At 32.9% G+C, this 21,284-nt stretch overlaps 1 protein-coding gene across 1 annotated transcript in view; it reads right to left on the bottom strand.

The window, feature by feature from the left end:
- Nucleotides 1-2,469: 2,469 nt before the first annotated feature.
- Nucleotides 2,470-21,284, bottom strand: part of LOC114329348 (14-3-3 protein epsilon) — a gene marked incomplete at its 5' end in the record, with an annotated part of 36,826 nt that continues 18,011 nt past the window's right edge. Inside the window, 2 exon segments of the mRNA XM_028278409.2 lie at nucleotides 2,470-8,018; nucleotides 14,437-14,776. Of these exon segments, the coding sequence (XP_028134210.1) occupies nucleotides 7,963-8,018; nucleotides 14,437-14,776 (396 nt within the window). The 3' untranslated portion in view covers nucleotides 2,470-7,962.

Genomic DNA, 21,284 nt, shown 5'->3' with positions numbered 1-21,284 from the left:
TGCATAATTTAAAAACTATTAAGTACCAAGTACATCAAATTCGAGTTCTTAGATCATCCCAAAAGCACAAAGATGTAAAGTTAAGATTTTATTTGAATACATTGTTGCCATATTTATCTCACGTTTTTGGGACGATCCAAAATCATCGCAATTGGGACATATACATTAAGTACTGTATTGCCAGTTTCCAAAGACTTTCAAAATAGTGATGTAAGGTGAGGAATTGTAAATAATTTGCAGATCAAAACCCGAAAGGGACTCATACAAATGTTTTTTTTTTCAACGTACAAAATGTAACATACTAGGTTGCATAAAACATATTCACAGGTAAGATTGGTACCACAATTAAAGGAATATCATAATATAAAACGAATTAGCTACGTTTTCTATTTCTTGGAGGGTTTTCTTTAATGCCCTTTTATCTGTTGCTACTATGGTTATATCGTCCGCATATCATATTATTTGTACTGCATTCTTATTTATAGTTTCTGCGTTTGAAATTTTTTTTGTTATCTTGTCTAGTGACAGAATAAATTAATAGTACTGTTGAGAGCTCATTTCCTTGCCTAACTCCATTATTTATTTTCTCTGTATATACTTACAGATTTATTTGTTATTTTTCTCTCTTGTGAGGCTTGAATCATTTTTTTCTTCTTTTTAATTCGTCAAACCCCTGTAAGTCTAGGAAAAGTATAATATGTGCTTCTCCGTCGTACTTACAATTTTCTCTTTCGCTTGTTTTAGCGTATGGATAGGATATATAGTTGATCTTCCTTTTAATCTAAAACCATACTAGCAATCTCATATTCTTTATTCTGTGTATAATACAGTGGAACCCCGATAACCCGGAAGTCCGGCTAACCCTGACCGATTTTCATCAGATAAACATTTTGATTTTCAATATTTTGTATTTTTCAATTTAATTGTGGCTTATTTCCAATCAAAATAGTTAATTATCAGACAAACCTTTCAACAATAAAAATGTATGTAATATAATATTTGAGAGATAATGTGTACTTATGTGTGTAATTTGAACTATACGATATTAAAAATGACTCATAGCACACGCCGCAGAAACAACAGCCACCTGTCTGTAGTATCTATTCCTTTTTATTTCAAACTGTCAGCATTGTTTAGGAAAGACTATTTAAAAAATTCTTTTATAAACAATGGTCTTTAGTATTGTGTGTCTTGTATTGTTCGCTTCCATTTGCTTACGTTTGGGTTTGGTGTTTTTTTTTAGTAATTTTAATGAGTAGGTAATACTGTGCATATTTATAAATATATTTCATGTTATTTCAATTCTAACGGAGTTTATCTGTAAGTATACCGTATTTTATTAATTTTTACCATATTCTCCGGCTATCTCGGATTTTCGATAACCCGGATCGGTCGCGGTCCCGATTAATCCGAGTTATCGAGGTTCCACTGTAATACTTTATATGTTACATTCGGTAACGTAATATTGCTCGGTAGTTTTTACATATTCAGTCTCCTTGTTTTGAGTTGTGACTATATTTCCCTTCTTGGGGCATTGTTTCCTTACACCATAATTATATTCTATATTAAAAAATCCACAATTAAAAGAAAAATTTTTCCCGTAGTTGGCTATGTATACCATCACAAAAATTGGAAAAATTCTTTGTAAAAGGTATAATTTTTTTTTATTAAAAATTCCTTTAAGAGCTACATCACACGATTTTATAAGAAATCATCATCAGTGTTAGACCTAAAAGTAAGTATAACCGTTTTTATGAATGTAAAGTTGATGATTATGTATATTCTATATTAGTTCATAAATCTTTATATATAGTGTCTCCCATCCGCATTTTATAAGTTTTGCACATATTCCGTCGTCTCCCGCTTTTATCTTTCACTTCTGTATAGGTCAATTCTTCTTCTCCTTGTTCCGGGAATATTATTGTTTCTTTCTTCTTTTACATCCATTTCTTCCAAGTACTTATGCCATTTTTCTGCTTCTATAGTTACGTTAGGTGTCAGTTTTCAATTACCTAGTTTTAAGTATTGGTACAATGGTTTTGAATTGTGTCTTTATTTTCTGTTTCTATCTCGTTTATATTTTTCTTTGATTTAATAATTTCTTTGCATTTTTCTAGTTCCTTTTCTTTGTCTGTGCTTAATCATTTCAATCTTGTTTTATTATTTTCGTCCACTGCTAGTTTGCCCTCCTCGTCAAACCAATTATTTCTTCTTTCTTTTTGCATTTTGCCAACCACTTCCTCTGTTGCTTTGTAAATTTTTGTGTGACTTTTTCCACTGTTCATCGTTGAACTGCATTTACTTCTTTTACTTTTATAAATCTTCTTTTGACTCCTTTCTCTTTCAATTTATCACGTTCCATCTTCCCTGTGCTTTTCGTTTTTCATTATTCATTGTTTTTATTTTATGTAATCCTCAGTAATATTTTTTGTTAAAAAAGGAAGAGGACTTGAAATAATAACCAAATAGTACATCAAAGTTTTTATATCAATCTACACAGCTTTGTTTACATTCATACGCTTAATAAAAAATGCAATTACAATTTCAAAGGAGAGATAACTTAACAAATGAATTTAGTCTTAAAAAACCAGCACACTACTTGCATAATTTAAAAATTATTAAGTACCAAGTACACCAAATTGGAGTTCTTATATCATCCCAAAAGCACAAAGATGTATAATTAAGATTTTATTTGAATACATTGTTGCCATATTTATCTGTTTTTGGGACGATCCAAAATCATCGCAATTGGGACATATACATTAAGTACTGTACTGCCAGTTTCCAAAGACTGTCAAAATAGTGATGTAAGGTGAGGAATTGTAAATAATTTGCAGATCAAAACCCGAAAGGGACTCATACAAATGTTTTTTTTTTCAACATACAAAATGTAACATACTCGGTTGCATAAAACATGTTCACAGGTAAGATTGGTACCATAATATAAAGAAATTTCAGTCGAATGAGCTTAATACGAACTAAACTTTAAACTCACTTCTTTTGTATAGAAAACATCCAACACATAAGCTATTTCTAAAAGTAACTACCTTAGTGTTTAATGGAATAGAATAGTTATGTTAAGTTACACTTTAAATATCGTTTAAGCTATATTTTAGTGACACTTGGGGATAAAAATATAGTTAAATAATACCGTTCATATATTGCATATTTTCAAACTCTTCCAGTACAAATTGCACAAGAAATCGAGCAGTAGGGATTCGCTGTACCCCTAATTTAAAGAACCACAAAGATTATATACTACGTTCATTGTCAAGATAAGCTTAGACGCCAGTTTCAGACACACGTATCTTGTGAACAAAAGTAGTATAGTACGCATGCGTTAAACTCAATAGTCTAATTTTAGACAAACTGCGCAGGTTACCCGATGACTTGACATTTGAAATTTTTGTCATAAACTTACAAGGGATGAAGGGAGAATCAAATTTAAATAGATCTTTCATTTGTGTTAAATCAGTCAGTGACAAACATTCTAACTTTCCAGCATAGGTGTAACCAGGGGGTGGTTTTGGGGGTTATAACCCCCCCTTTGGATGTACTTTGAGCTCTATACGCTTAACACCATTATTAGTCTATACCCACCAGAAACCTTCAAGTAGATGTAACCCCCCCCTAGGATGATCATCCTGGTTACACCTCTGCTTTCCAGGTAACCCATCACCAGACCTGGAAGCCCTACCTAGGGGCTATCTGGGGTTAGTTCCTGGTGCCATCAACTCTTCTTAATCAGGATTCGATTGTTTAATTGATATCTTTATAATATGTAACATCAGATCGGAAACAACCTTGATCTTAGATGGTTGTGAGTCCCATAATATGCCAGTATTCTACGGTGGAATGCTAGAACCACAATAGATGTTTGAAAGTTGACACTCAGATGTATTTTTGTATCTATAAACTCGAAATATTAACGCCCGAATGATCAAGTTATCTTCACTAGTTCCTAAACTGGAGAAAAAGGCTGTCAGTCAGTCGACTTTGACCAGATCTTTATTTGCCCGTACATATGTTAAAACACATGAATCCGCCCTACAACTCAGCTTATATAACATGTACTGCACCACAAAATAGATTTTACATTAAACGTGGTGTACAAATATGCTTTTATCCCTCTAAAAAATGTATGGATGCAAAACCTAACTTCGAAAAATGAATATTTTTAACATTAAATTCGTAGGTTAACTTTTTGTGTTACATCCTGTATATCTAGTGATATCATCAGTATTATTGCTCTACGAAATGCAAATAAATACTTAAGTTATTGGTTTAAAAAATTACAAAAAACGAAATGCAATTTGTACAGATATATGCGTGTTTTTCAAAAAATAACGTATCCATACCGAAACGAATAAAATGATGATCAATCAGCGCTATGGTCTAGCTCTGCAAGAGTAGCACAAAGCGGAAAGTCGTTTTAAGCGTAAATACCAAAAGGAAATATAAAATACATTTTCTTAAATCACTTCAATTGGTCAGAGGTGGAAATAAAATAAGTCGATGGACATTGCACCCTCATCGTTCAATTTTAAATGCCAGCTTTCGATAGAACTTTTACGTTTATGCATATATTTAGTTCAATCTACTTATACATTAGAAATAAAACTACAGATGAAGATTTTAATAAATTTAAGACCTTTACGTTGGGATGTATAATAAGCCACAATTTTAGTCTGAAATTAAGTTTATTTGATGTTTCGATTGCCACGTCGGAAATCGTTATCAAAATACACAAAATTTGTGGTATTAGTAACTTCAAAACAGTCCCATTTTTCTTCTTTCAGTACCCTGTCCGATTATCGAACATTGGCAATAATAACTTTGTTTATGGCAGCTCTAAACAGATAGCGGTGGTCTCTTAATACCGGATTCTTCTTCGGCCTGGGCTTCTTCTTCCGGCGATTTTGCCCTGTATTATGAGGTGTAGAAGGTTATACCTCTCTAGATGTCTCATTACATGACCGAAACAGTCCTACAGTAACAGTAAGACTTGAGTTCGAACTAATACATAAACATATAGTTGTTACATTATATCTTTACACACACGTCATGATTCATTTTCAAACAAAACATCAAGTGAAACGTCCGTCAATATGTAATATCATCATCATCACGTAGCGCTACAACCCTGGGTGGGTCCTGGCTGACTGTACAACTTTCTTCCAATTTGTTTGGTCTTCCATCAACCTAGGGTCAAATGGGATGTTCATTTTTCGGAGATCTGCTTGGATGTTATCTCTCCATCACATTCTGGGACGTCCGAGTGGTCTTTTGCCTGTAGGAATCTCCTCCCATACCAGTCCTACAATATGTAATATCGCAAAATCTGAATATCACCTAATGACCAAATATGTATCTCAAAAGACTGGCATTGAAAGTTTTTGTAGTGTGTATTTCACTTTCTCAAGTTCTCTGCCATCCAGTCCTTCTATCTTCTCTTCTTCTATTACTGAGCCATATTTTGTGACTGAAGAATATTTGTCTATGATATGGAGTATGATACTTATACAACATTAACTTGGCTGATGATGGAAGCATAACACTCAAGGAAGAAATAGTAATTGAACTGACTCTGCCTAGTCGACACTTACCCAAATATCGATAAGCTTGTACATAATGAAGTGAATGTATCATAATGGATAAAACAAGACAAATCGTCCTATTAGAGGTAAAACTAACTAAGTGCACTTTTTTGAGATATTGACATTTTTATTAATTTGAACTCGATACGGTACTGCCCAGCTCTGGAGAAGTCACCTGGGACTCTAACCCTTCTAATTGCTGAGATAATTTATGGTACAATTCACTAAGTGCATTATTGTGAATTTTGGTTTCAGGGCAAAACTCATTAAAACGTATTATTGCACTTAGTGAATTTTTCCTTCCAAGATTGTGAATTTCGGTTTCATGGTAAAACTCATTATTGCACTTATTGCATTTTTCCTTACAATCTGGAATGCCGAATCGGTACTTAGTGGTCTTTCAAACAATACATTAGATAACATAATTTATTTTGCGATTCAGCAGGCGACTTGTGTGTTACATTGCACTGTTGAAAGTGTACATTATATTTGTGTGCATTATCTGTTCAGCAATTGATTATTATTAAAGAAATATGAGATTAAATTTCTTTGTAACCGTGATAGCTTACATAAAAGGTAACATAATGTATTTTGCAATTAGGCAGGCGACTGTTGTGGCTGTCATAAATACCGAAAGAATTGCATTTATTTTCGAAGAATGAAACTTATTGTTAATTTTTTAAATAACAGCCTATTATTTTTGATAGTTCGTTTGTTGTAAGTCAGCGAAATTTTATGGAGACAAATTCATTAAGTTCTCAATATCCAATAATTGTGTTCAAGGAAAAACTCATCAAGTACAAAGTGTACTTAGTGAGTTTTACCTCTGATAGGATATCAATATCCAATAACTGTGTTCATGGAAAAACTCATTAAGTACAAAAATTTATCTAATATTGATTGTATCATAGTTCCTGTGACGAACTATGGCTCAAATATCTGTTTTTATTTATTCTTTTAAGTTGCATTAAAAAAATTCCAATATTCAAGTCAGGTGAATTTAAAGAACAATTTGTACCTTTAAATCGATTTTTCTCCCCTTTCTGAAAAGTGTAGTTAGTGAGTGTTACCTCTAATAGGACGAAATATTGATTATTAAAACAAACTTTTCCTCAAAACACTTTCAAGTCTGCCGACACGGCTCCCGTGTTCATTCTCTTATCAATCAGGTGCCACCGACACGGCTACCGTGTTTACAATTCAACAATTTTCCAATGACTGTATAAAAGTGACACATGTGGCAAATATCAGATATTGGCCTGGAGCTGAAGGTGTTAAGTGTTGCACATGAAGCCTGTGACCCGCCTCCAGGTTATTGTATATAAAAATGCTATTTTTATTCATATATTGAAAGACTGATTATAATGATGGAAATATTTTTAAATATGTATTATCTGCAGTTTTCGATTAAAAATACCGACTTTTTAATAATTTTATTAGTCACAGATATAAAAAAAATAAAAAAAGTTGTCAAAATATACTTTAATGTTTTTTTCGTGTTTGACATAAAATTTGAGAAGCCTCTATCAAGGTTAATTAAAAAGTGATTATTAAAAACGCAGTTTCATCGAATAAAATAATCTCGAAATGTTGGATAATACTTTTCGATACAGTCTTTTTGAGATAAACTAAAACTTGAGTACAATGTCCATGCTGCTGCCTACATAAATTCCTTAAGATAGTAAATATTTCACACTGAGGTATATGAACATTTCTGCATCAATTATATGATCATACCAAAACGGTAACGAATCATTTTAAATACTATTAAATTTTATTTAAGATAAAAATACAAAAGAATCCAACATTAAATATCTAAAGCGTAAGGTTCTAGTACATCCACTTGATTCCTATCCGAGATTGCGAATCACCTATGCGCACTAACATTTTTAAACATCAATCGACACCCCTCCCAACTGTCAGCTGCTGTTTAAAAATGAATATCCCGATGGTCAAACTGTGACAATATCAATTTTTAATTGATAAACATATAATAAGTTAACAAAAACATCATTTTTATAAATAACTGTAAAAATATGCACTTGTATAGTCTGACAGTTGGTAAGAAGGAATCCGTTCAAAAGCTTTAGTGCTCATTTTTGATATAAGTTGATCGGTCGTCCGCAAATCGGCCGGGACAAATTGGTTATTCCATTCATTCATTCGCATTCATTTGGGAGAGACAAAACAGTTACAGAATATATTGTTACAGCTAGTAATAATAATAATAATACAGTATGTACTAGGATGGTTGGGGCAAGTTGTTTGTCTACTTGCCCCGTCCCCCTTTCACAATGTCTGGGCAATGCCCCGCACTACACAGCACTCAACAGTTCGATATATTGCCTCATGTGACATTTCCAAGTTATGATACATCTTGGTCTTCTACGTCTTGTAATTGCTCTTTGTTGCCTTCTTCAGCTGAAACAAAATAGTTTTTTTATTGAAAATATTTTGATACAACGTAATATGATCAAATTTAATGAATACAACGGGATATAAAACATTACAAAACAAGCTAATCATTTTCAAAAAATGAATACTTCGTCCCTACCATTTCCAACTATCGAATGTGAAAAATCAGGTTTTTCAGATTCGATACCTTGTCCTTGCATTATATGTGATACATCTTATGGCAAATTCTTGTTATTGTAGCTTAATTAGGAGCGCGGGAAATATGCTGTTTAAACTATTGAATATAAACATTTTTCCATTTGATTGACTGCAAACTAATAGTATACTGACTGCATAACTGAAGGTATATTTGTACAACGCTAAATGTCGAATGTGTCACATTCGTTAGTTTGTGTTGTAATTTATTCAACAGTTATTCAATTATAATCTGTAATCTGTCGAAAATGCTAAACTGCTGAGAAGAACAAAATGCACGTGTTTACAATTTGTGCGAAGTTTGTTTCAGTATCGCTTAAAAGAAATTCTTGTGAGGCAGTTTATGATTTCATTTTAACGGATTTTCATTATTTGATTATAAAGTTATTCGCTATTATACACTCGCAACTTTGAAACATTGGACCGAAACAAATCTTAGATTAATACAAAAAGCAAAGTAACGAATGTGATTTTTTGGAAAGAAAAAAATGATATGCAGTTCAAATTTGTTATCAATCTACAAGGATTAAACAATACATACAAAAAATATAAAAATTTTCCCATTTGTCAATGTGCTGATTTAGGAGTCTCTAAAAAAGAGTAATTTTGCTCTCCTGAAAAGTACCACTTTTCACATTCGATAGTTGGAAATGGCAGGGACGATTTGTTCAGACAGGATCTGAAGAAAAATTGCTAAGTTGGTTGTAGTGAACCGGAATTAGGATTTTTTGGAAATATCTCTGACAGTTGTCACCCTGTAGAATAATTTGACAACCACGTTCTTTCAAAATGTCCATTTTTGTCACGTCTTAAATGCATTTGATTCGTTTTTAAGAGAAAAATAGTTTATTAAAGTTACTTTTTTGATGAGACGGCCCTGCTTGTTACTCATATTGAATGCCAGTTTGATCATCATTATCATAATTAGCTTAACAACCCCCTGTGAATATTGGCCTGCTTGTAAAGAAGTCGCTACTCCAGTCGCAACTTCCTCCCATTTTCTGACCTTTAGAATCTTAAGGTCTTCTTCCACATCATCAATCCAGTTCTAGAAATGTGTCCAGCCCCTTCTCATTCTCTGCACCCTAATAAACTTCACAATATATCGAGCTGGTATAATTATTCAAAGCTTTGAATTCGATGCAATAGACCATTTTCATTACTGCCTTCTAATCTTTAGTAACTATTTTACTCATGAAGATACCAAGTAGTCTCTCATTGTTTTGGGACCATGTTTCAGTCCTGTATACCAAAAAAAAACCGGTCCTTTTTAAGGTCTTGTAACTGTTAAGCTTTACTGCACATTTTAGATTTTTATTTTTCAGATGTTTTTAGAACATGGCGAATTCTGTTTGCGATTGCTATGGGTCGTTTTACTTTGTTGCTTGTTGTGTTTGATGGTTATCTTATTTACAGAAGACCTATAGTACTGCGTACTACCAACCCTATCATGGTGTTAAGTGCGAAAAATTGGCCAAAAGCTGTTGCTTTTGGGCCTATTAAGTATGATAGACGTGATACAATGGACCCGCCTTAGGAGGTCTAAGTGTCTGAAGGGCTTACAATACAAATGGACCTTGTTCCAATCTATAATCTATCATCACCATAAGGTTTCCCTTAAATATGTTTTTGACTTTAAAGCAAATAAGAAAAAACAGTGAAAATTGGAGTACAGTGGAACCCCGATAACCCGGAAGTCCGGCTAACTCGGACCGATTTTTATCAGACAAACATTTCAACAATAAAAATGTATGTAATATAATATTTGAGAGATAATGGATATTTGTGTAATTTGAACTACATATACGATAGTAAAAATGACTCATGGCACAGGACGTTCATGGTCGTGGTATCGCAAACAACAGGCACCTGTAGTATCCTTTATTTATTTCAAACTGTCTTAGCATTGTTTAAAAAAGACTAAAAGACTATTAAAAAAATTCTTTTTTAAACAGTGGTCTTAGTCTTCACTGTTATTAAATAACATAATATCATTGGGATTGAGACCCTATTGTGAGTAGTACAGTCGTATTGTTCGCTTCTGTTCTGTAATCGTTGGTAAATCTATCCAGATTTTGTGTTTGCGTGTTTTTTTGTCTACGTAATGGCAACAAAACGTAAAAATGTTGGAAATGGAAAAAACTAGAAGCATTAGGTAGAATTGATAAAGGCGTAATTGATACGTAATTTAGATGTGTACTGTGCATATATATTTCATGTTATTTTAATTATAACGGAGTTTATCTGTAAGTATACCGTATTTTATTAATTTTTACCATTTTTTCCGGCCAACTCGGATTTTCGATAACACGGATCGGCCGCGGTCCCGATTAATCGGAGTTAACGAGGTTCCACTGTAGTTATTTTCCTAACTAGTGTGGACAGTAACACTTTCCGCATGAGTTAGGAACAATATTTTTTCTACGGCCGTACGTTTGGAAAAAAGCACAACAAATAGAGTTGTATCAATTTTTATTTATGAGTAAATACAAGATACAAGAGTACGTAACAGAAAAATGTATGCAAATTTAATTATTTCGTTGGTACCTATGATTAATGTGATTCCTAATACATTTCCAGTGAAAATAATAACTCTTTGATAAGTGTTGGCGATACAATTCTTTTTTATATGCGTGTCCGCGAAGATTATAGCTCCCAAAATATTTATAACGAAAAGATTTAGTTCATAATAGATGCCGACGAAAACAATTATTTCTGAGAACTTTTAGTAATTATAAATTTCGTGGACCCAAAAACAAAATGATGTTTTTTGCTGATACTCCTCAAATAATGAATTTTATGTTTTTTGCTAATACTCCTCAAATAATGAATTTTTTCGCTAACACTTTATTAGGGATTATAATTTTCACAATCATATAATCAAAAATAATATTCTTCGCGGCGTTCATTGAAAGTTCTACTTTTACCGGCATTTTTCGGAGTTATACTTTTTGTAGGCGGCGGCGATTTGGAAAACAAGAATGTCTTTACTTATTGCTTGGTAATATTAAATGTGCTCTGGGCCTAAAAGGGCTCTGTAAAAAAATTAAATATATAATATTAAATGTAAACGAGCAATGAGCGGGAAAGTGGCTGTTTTAGCACGGCCGGTAGAAATAATATTTACATCATTAAACAGTGGGGTTTTCCGTAAATTTTCCCAAGAATCTTAATCTGAGCCCAAAAATATTTTAATGCTGACGAAACTGGAAACCAGAAAAATCGGAAAAATTTCAACTTTTCATGTTTTTTGCCTTTCTTGCAAATTGAGAGTGCTTATCAGAGATTTAATACTATCCAAAGTGCTTTCATCTCGTTATTGAAGTCCTTATTTGGTTTAAGGGAAAATTTTGGAATTTCAGACAAATCAGAGAAGATCAGGTTAACTGTGCTGCTTATAGTACGTTTAAAGGTAAAATATTGCAAAACCTCTAAATTTTAAAGAACCGCTTGGATTCGCATGAAATTTGGCATACACATAGCTAACAAGTCAAAGAAAAAAAGTGATATTATGCCGATGTGTGCTTTTGCCGTAGGGGTGAGTTTCAGTAGGGGGTATGTTCGAAATAAGCCCGGAAATAGATAAAATGACTAATTCTAAGCAACTTTTGTATATAAAGTTTTTTCATCAAGTTAATACTTTTCGAGTTATTTGCGAGTGAATATGTTAATTTTTCTACAACATTATCACGTTTTCGGACGGTTTTTCGCAAATAACACAAAAGTAAGTAAACTTACGTGCATAGAAATCGGCCCACCTAAAAATTTGGTCATATTTGAAGTCTCGTATTTCCTAAACCTGTTAGCCGATTTAAGTGATTTTTTTAATATGTTATAGCCTTATTCTTCAACAATATCGCTGTAATAATATTATTGCTAAACAGGTAAGTTTTATTTTATACCGGGTGTAACAATGATAGTGTGTTTTTTCCTCAAAGTTCGGAACACCCTGCGGAATATTCTAGCGTATATAAAATATTGAAATTAAAACTTAACAGTAGCCTTAGGCTTTCTTAACATTTTGCTTTTTGATTCATTCGCTTACGTTGGATAATAAAAAAGTTAGGTATTTTAACAACTAGCAACGTTCTTCACCAATTCAGGGTGTTTCTAAATAAGTGCGACAAACTTTAAGGGGAAATTCTGCATGAAAAATAATGACCGTTTCCTTTATAAACATATGTCCGCAAATGCAAATGCAAAGCCGACTTTTTTTATTGTATAAGATTTTTGGTATCTCTAACAATTTTTAAGTTATTGTGAAAAAAAGTATTTTTTTCAAAATTAAATTTTTTAAAAATTTTACTTTAAAACCAAATTTTTTCAAAAATAAGCACTTTGAATGGATGAAACTTACAGATCATATAAACACAACATAAGTAAAGTAACTCGTGAAGCGGTAACGATTAATTTCATTTAAGTTGCTAATTGGGGGGTGATCTTCCTGATTTTTTTTGCCAAAACAAAAGGGACATATTTATTTACATTTGATACTAGAAATTTTTGAAGTTATACTTCTTTACCGGCGATAGAGGGTGAATTTTTATATGGTAAAACCTAGCGACTGGGCGCATGCGCATTATAACTTTGTTCTGATTGGATGTTCAAATGACATGTCAAAAATTATTCAATATGGCGGCTGTCGCACAGCTGTAGTTAGATTATTTATGGTTGTTGCGTTTTAAAATTTGTGTGAAAAGAAACAACAAACAAAAGTTAGTTAATAGTTATACTGCCTTTTTAAATAGTTTTCATATACCTATATTTTTGGACTTTTGGACTATTTTGGACAAGGAAAACTCATTCTAATTTGGTAAGTAGTTTTTATTATAATCATATTGTAATTATACATTTGGATTAGGTTGAAATACAATAGAACGTCGATTATCCGAACCCGAACTAATTGGGGGACATAGGTGTTTTCTAAAGAATGCGGATTTTAGAGAGAAATCCCAAATTAGGTTCGATTTTTATTTTTAAATTATGATTTTTTGACGTAGATTTATTTATCTAGTCGGTATGTAATGCTTTGATTTACATACTTAATTTGATTACCAACAAAAGTTCTACCAATCTTCATCTAATATATTGTTTTCTTACCGTTTTGTTATATTTTTATATTTTCTTCCACAAAATTTAAACTACATAATTTAATTATATTCAAAACAACAGTCAAACAGTAAAACGTTCAGTTACCCTATTTTTCCACATGAAAAATAATGTGGAATTGGACGAGTGAGTCTACGCTTCGATTACGAATCAAAGCGCCCCGACATTCACGGGTTCGATTCCCGATGCAAGTTTTATTTTTTTATGCATGTTATGATTGTAAGTATATATGTTATATAATTTTTTTTTCAGAAAATGCGTATTTAAAATTTTTGCCAACAATTATTATCGTTCAGAATTCATTTTTTCTTTGTGGCATTTTTCAATGTGTTTGTGTGCGTTTTATTCTTTTATTTTTTTAAATTTTTGGTATTGTCTTAAAAATCACATAATATGTAGTAGAAGTATAACTTCTTACGTGCGTACAAAGTACACACACATTCTTTTTTTTTATAAAAACATAAATAAACCTTTTTATAAACACTTTAAAAAAGTTGTAATGTGTTTTCCCCAAGAATGCTTCATTATTTGGATATTTCACATTGAATTATTCTATTTGAAATTTTTCGAATATGAACCTATTTGTCATTAGCTATAACTCTGCTTTTGCTAGGTATAGAGACCTAATATGCACGCCGTTTTTTTCACTGTTTTATAGGCTATAGTTTTGCTAAGAATATTTTTTTCGACAAAATGCTTACGTTTTGAGTTATTTGCGAAAAACCGTCTAAAAACGTGATTATTTTGTTGAAAAATGAACTTATTCACTTGCAAATAACTCGAAAAGTATTGATTTGGTGAAAAAACTCTATAGAACAAAAATTGCTTAAAATTAGTCAGTTTATCCATTTCAGGTCTTATCTTGCGACATATATTTTTTCACCCCCCGAGATGGGGTGAAACTCACCCCCAGAGCAAAAGCACACATCGGCACCATATCACTTTTTTTCTTTGACATGTTAGCTATGCGTATGCCAAATTTCATGTCAATCCAAGCGGTTCTTTAAAATTTACAGCAAAAGCAGTGAAAGAATTATGTATTATTTGCTTGAAATTATGTACTTACATAAATTTTTAGATAAATAAAAAATACGGTTTATTTTATTTAGGAAATACTCACACTCTAATTGCATATCACTGGTCCAGAGGGTGAGATTGTCCCTCAAAAGCTGCATTATTAACGTACTATCCTTGTAACTCTCCTCGGAAAGGGTATCCAACTCAGCGATTGCGTCATCGAAAGCAGCTTTGGCCAAACGACATGCCCGATCTGGGCTGTTCAGAATCTCGTAATAGAAGACGGAGAAGTTGAGCGCAAGACCCAGTCTGATGGGATGTGTTGGCGCTAACTCTGTCATGGCGATGTCACTGGCCGATTTGTAAGCAACTAGAGAATGTTCGGCAGCGTCCTTGCGATCGTTTCCAGTGGCAAATTCTGCCAAGTATCTGTGGTAATCGCCCTGAAATAAAACGTTAAATCTTACTCACGAAAATATTAACTGTAGGAACCAGGAGAGGAAGGTTAATAAAGTATGCACTTATATGTTCATTGACATTTTTTTAATGTTTTTCTGTTCTTTTTCAAAAAGTGAACAAAATGGCGTTTGTCAAACTTGGATCCGATTGTTAGAAGCGGAGTTATAACAAATTTCATAAAAAGCAATTGCAAAATTGACATTCTATAGGGCTTTTCCAAGTATAACTCAGCTTTCAATTGTGCGATTAACCTGCAAAACCCCCTCACTTTAAAGGTAATCCTTTCAGCTATAAAAAAACTTTGCAAAATTACTTTGCCTTCATTAATAAAAAAGTTACAACAATTAAACATGATATTGAAAATTGATTTACGCGTGCCAGCATTCGCTGCGAGCTGACCATGTGCCTCAGATCATGTTAATAAAAGTTCCATAACTTGGTTCTATAACTTCCATTAGATAGATTTTCAAAGTTTATATACCTAGCTTAATTTTGTTTAACCTTCGGATGACCAAGCGGGGGAAATTGTGACCCCAGCATATGTTTTTCTTTAATAAATTCAAAAGTATTTTCAATTTTTAACTCATTACTTTTTTATTTGACTTAATATCATTCTAGATATCCTCATAATTTGAAATAAAAAAAATTCCCTATATTTTACGAATAAAAAATATATTCTGAAGTTGATGTTTAGTAAAATACTGTCTATTATGTGTAATTCCAAGTAGTTTTACGCTAATGACGTCGACTTTGCAAAGTAACAAGACACTTACTCAACATACATACTACACATGACACTAATACTCATGTTGTGACTGGCTGAATGACATAAAGTGAATGCCATAAAAAAGATAAAAAAAAAACTTCATCTTTTGTTAATTGTTATTTTTGACATTTTTGACCTGGGGTCATTCCCCCCCCCCCTTGGTCATCCGTGTAACAAAAAAAGGTTGGTCATCGGAAGGTTTAAACAAAAAAAAAGAGGGTCAATGAAATTAACTATTCAAATATGGATAAGTCTCCCAACATAACTTCTCTCCAAATTTGAAAGAGTACACCATTTCAAATACTTGGGAGTGATGGTGAATGAGAAATGATAGAACGGATGAAATAAATGAATGCATCCTACTGGGTAATAAAACCTACTGGAACTACCAAAAATTCTTGAAAGAAAAGCACATTAGTAAGACAACCAAATTAAAAATTTACAAGACTGTAATCAGGCAGTCCTATGGTGCAGAGAGGATGTCATCATCATCATCAGTAGCTCGACAACCCTTTTTGGGTCCTGGCTTGTTCTAGGATTTTCCGCCATTCTGTTCTGTTCCTTGCTTTGTTCTTTCAATTATGGTAATCTCAAGTGTTTTAAGATCTTGTTCCACTTGTTCCATGTATCTAAGTTTGGGTCTTCCCTTTGACCTTCTCCCTACTGGTGTCTGCCTCATTATATGTTTTGGTGTTTCGGTCTCCAACATTCGTTCAACATGGCCCATCCAGCGCAGACATCTGATCTTTATGGATGTTATGACGTCGGGTTCGTTGTATGCTGCGTATAGTTCAAAATTATATCTTCTGCGCCATACGTCATTTTCTTTCACCCCCTTATATATGTGTCTAGCAGAGAGGATGTGCCTAACACAAAAAGATGAAATGAGGTTAGAAATCTTAGAGAAAGATAATTCGACAAATAATGGGACCAATGAGGATAAGTGTAGGCGAATTTAGAAGATTAACCAATGAAGAAATTAAAGAAGTCATCCAGGGTAGAGACATAATCAAGTTCGTGAAGGCGCAAAGGCTCAGGTGGCTGGGACACACAGAAAGAGCTAACCCAGACTCTACGCTAAAGCGAATAACTGGCTGGAGACCAACAACAAAGAGACCAAAGGGAAGACCCTTAACAAGATGGAGAGATCAAGTCTTAGGAGACATAAAGAAGCTGAGAATCTACAATTGGAAGGAGCTCTGTAAGGACTGGAAAGAGTGGAGGAAAACTGTAGACAGGGCCAAGTCACACACGCTGCTATAATAATAAAAGACAACAGCGGACTGATTATCCGCAATAAATGAATCAGAGCCCAAAAGGGCGGCAATCACTCCGCCAGGAGTGAATAAGCCATGATGATGATGATGACACTCCAATATTTTGATCCTCAACTATTGGAGAAAATTAGCCTCCATGTTCCCAGTAGACAAACGAGGCTAAATAAAGCCTTTTACGCTAGACCCCATCGCACAAACTACAGACACAACTCCTTCATATCTAGAACACCAAGGTTATAGTTTTACAGAAGAATTTAAAACTCAGCTTAAAAACTGTGTGTGATAGCTTGATGTCCTTGTGTTTTGTACAGTTTTTGTTAATGTTTGTTATTTAATGTTCCTAGTTTGTATGATTAACATTTTTAAATGTAATGTAGGTTAGGTTAAAAATCTCCTGTGATTAACGTTTAAACTGTATTTTAATTGGGTGATTGCCCGTTGATAAATAAAATAAATAAATAAAAATAAACAAATTAATTCGCGGTGAAATTTGGAAAATAAAGTAATCTTGAATTTTCTTTAAGCTGAAACAATTACCTGTAACACTAAAAAGCCGGAGGGGCCAATTTGGCCGCTGTTGCGATTTAAAGTTATTGTAGTTTTTTATTTGAGGCAATATTTTCATATTTTATGACTTTTAATATTTTGATACAAAGCCTTATTTAAAACAAAAAAATATTGTTTACTAAATTTACTTAAAGGTTTTTTTAACAAATCTACCATAGAAGTCTAAGGGGCCAAATTGGCCCGTGTAAGTTATTATCGTTTTCTGGTAAATTCGACGATCCTTTCTTTCAAATTCCTGTCGAATGGGTAAAATTATATTTACAGTTGAGTCCGACGATCCTTTCTTTCAAATTCCTGTCGAATGGGTAAAATTATATTTACAGTTGAGTCCGCGAGTCTTTACCCGTGCGTCATCATTTAAAGCATACGAAATAAGTTGGAAATCTATTTGACGCAACAACAACTAACAGAAAGTGGCTACTGTTCGGATTACGGCTTTTATTACAAAATTTGACGTTATCAAATATATAGAATGTCAAATGTAAGTTTTGCTTCAAAATTTTTGTGCAGAATTACAGCTATATTTGAAGTAGCTTACTAAATTTTTTTATTATTATTGATTAATAAATAAATAAACAATTTATAAAAAAATTTAATAACATATTTTATTTTTGTTGTTTTATTCACTTTGACGGAAATCTAAACACAATTATTTCTTTACTGTGTGAATGACGTTAGCTTTGTATGTTTTAAATATTAATTGCCAAAATATAATTATTTACCTTAAAATTTCAAAGCCCAATATAAAATTAGTTGTGAAAACAACTGTTTGTGTAATATAAAGAAACTTCAAAACGCAAGAATTCGACAAAAACCGCAAAAAATTCAACTGACTGACAGCCACAAAAGTAAACAAAGCAGAAACGTCAAACAAATTGTGTTTAAAATATGAAAACATACCGAATCGTCTTTTTTTTTGTACCTATCTCTTTTCAATGCAATGAGTCTAGATGGTTCATAAAAATAACATGTGTTTTTAATTAATACAAACGGCAGCTGGTTTGTCATGAGTTTCATGCGTGGAAGAGAATGATGCTAGATAAAAAGTATGTGTTTTATCTCGCCAGGTATTAATGACGCACGGGTAAAGACTCGCGGACCCAACTGTATGTATGTTTATTGTAAATGGTTACCCTTATACTGGTACTGATCATCTACGTAATAAAGATACAATTGTTGGCGAACACAAGTGAACACAAAGATGCAATTGTTGGTGTAGAGGACCAAATGACGTGTCTTTATACTACAAAAGCAACTTCAAGACGATGGCCTATGTACATGTTTTATCATACTCTTGACTTGGAAGCAATAAATGCATGGATTATTTATAAAGAAATAACTGGAAGTAGACTCAGTTTCCGTAAGTTTATTCTTCGGCTGTGTGAAGAATTATGGGCCCCATACCTTGTCTCCCGAAATCTGGAACTACGTCTAGCAACACCAGGTCCTACCAACAACTATCACTGTTACTATCAAAAAACGAAAAAAATATCAGTTGAAAATATTTTGTAAAGGAAATCATACTCCAAATCATTGCCACGGTTATAACAAGGCAATGTGTGGCAAATATCAAAAACTGCAAATTGTATGGTGTTCCGAATGTTTTTGATGGGCAGCGAATGTGTTAAACAATAAAAGTAAAAAATAAAATTAGATTCTACCGTCTAGAGTTGATTTAATTTCTTTAAACTGAGTTTTAATTGATTAAAGAATGTAGGGCCAAAAATGATCTCTTCCGGCTTTCTAGGTAGGTACGCTAAGCCAGACATTCTAGTGTTAAAATGAAGGAGTTTTGAAAGTTCATCGCATGTATGAAAGGTGAATTATCCTTGTAAAAGTTCCATCGAATGTCCACTTTACAATTGTTTTGCACGAAATTTGTAATTATAACAATTGGATCAAAGTTTACCAAACCCAGTTTTGCACATTTTTTCAAAAGAAACAATTTTAATTTTGGTAATATTAAATATCTCTAAAATTGTTTAGATTTATTATATGCAATCGTTTAAACAATGAAATTGTTAATAACAAATTATATGGGTCTTCAGCTCTGCTGTCCTCAAATAAAACGTGGTCCGAGAAATCGGCTCTCAAAGTTCTTTCTCAGGACTCTATATGCACATACGACATATTCCAATTTGTTTATTTTGGTAGTAAATAAAATGATACGGCTTTCAGACATTGCAGAAGTTTTTTTAACAAATCTACCATAGAAGTCTAAAGGGGCCAAATTGGCCCTTGTAAGTTATTATCGTTTTCTGGTAAATTCGACGATCCTTTCTTTCAAATTCCTGTCGAATGGGTAAAATTATATTTATGTATGTTTATTGTAAATGGTTACCCTTATACTGGTACTGATCATCTACGTAATAAAGATACAATTGTTGGAGAACACAAGTGAACACAAAGATGCAATTGTTGGTGTAGAGGACCAAATGACGTGTCTTTATACTACAAAAGCAACTTCAAGACGATGGCCTATGTACATGTTTTATCATACTCTTGACTTGGAAGCAATAAATGCATGGATTATTTATAAAGAAATAACTGGAAGTAGACTCAGTTTCCGTAAGTTTATTCTTCGGCTGTGTGAAGAATTATGGGACCCATACCTTGTCTCCCGAAATCTGGAACTATGTATAGCAACACCAGGTCCTACCAACAACTATCACTGTTACTATCAAAAAACGAAAAAAATATCAGTTGAAAATATTTTGTAAAGGAAATCATACTCCAAATTATTGCCACGGTTGTAACAAGGCAATGTGTGGCAAATATCAAAAACTGCAAATTGTATGGTGTTCCGAATGTTTTTGATGGGCAGCGAATGTGTTAAACAATAAAAGTAAAAAATAAAATTAGATTCTACCGTCTAGAGTTGATTTAATTTCTTTAAACTGAGTTTTAATTGATTAAAGAACGTAGGGCCAAAAATGATCCCTTCCGGCTTTCTAGGTAGGTATGCTAAGCCAGACATTCTAGTGTTAAAATGAAGGAGTTTTGAAAGTTCATCGCATGTATGAAAGGTGAATTATACTTGTAAAAGCTCCATCGAATGTCCACTTTGCAATTGTTTTGCATGAAATTTGTATTTATAACAATTGGATCAAAGTTTACCAAACCCAGTTTTGCACATTTTTTCAAAAGAAACAATTTTAATTTTGGTAATATTAAATATCTCTAAAATTGTTTAGATTTATTATATGCAATCGTTTAAACAATGAAATTGTTAATAACAAATTATATGGGTCTTCAGCTCTGCCGTCCTCAAATAAAACGCGGTCCGAGAAATCGGCTCTCAAAGTTCTTTCTCAGGACTCTATATGCACATATCGCCTAGTGAGAACAATAGTGGCGAAACTCGAAAATTAACGTTTTTGAGTTAAGTCCATCAATCGACATCTAAATATGCCCTCTTTTATGTGCAATATCGGCTAACAATTATTTAATTTCCTTATTACTAGAGGGCGCCTACAAGTCTTTATGGTATTGTGAATTTGTCAAATATTTTGATGCATTAACGACGAAAGCACACCAAACTTTATATCAATACTGGCGAATCTGTAATTACGCCGTGCCTGCATGTATTTGAAATATTAGATATTTTATTAAAGATAGTAGTACAATGTGCAATAGTGGCGAATGAGCACTTTTGTCTGTGTGGTCGTTTTTGCCTTTGTGTTTTTTTTTATAAAACTTCTTACAGAGAAACTCAGTTTCAATCATTCTTAGGTACTTAGAAATAGGAAATCAAGAAAGCGTCTATCCACTTTGGATCAGTATTGTTTAATTCCACACTATCGAGAACCAATATTCATTTCTAAAAAGAAGTCTTACAAACTAAATCAATTCCTTCTACCCACAATAATTTCTTTAGTAGTT

The sequence above is a fragment of the Diabrotica virgifera genome, chromosome 7 (genome assembly GCF_917563875.1).
Source record: "Diabrotica virgifera virgifera chromosome 7, PGI_DIABVI_V3a".
In the NCBI taxonomy this organism is placed as follows: Eukaryota; Metazoa; Arthropoda; class Insecta; order Coleoptera; family Chrysomelidae; genus Diabrotica; species Diabrotica virgifera.
Note: the sequence above shows the minus strand (reverse complement) of the source record. Positions and strands in the feature narration are given on the sequence as shown.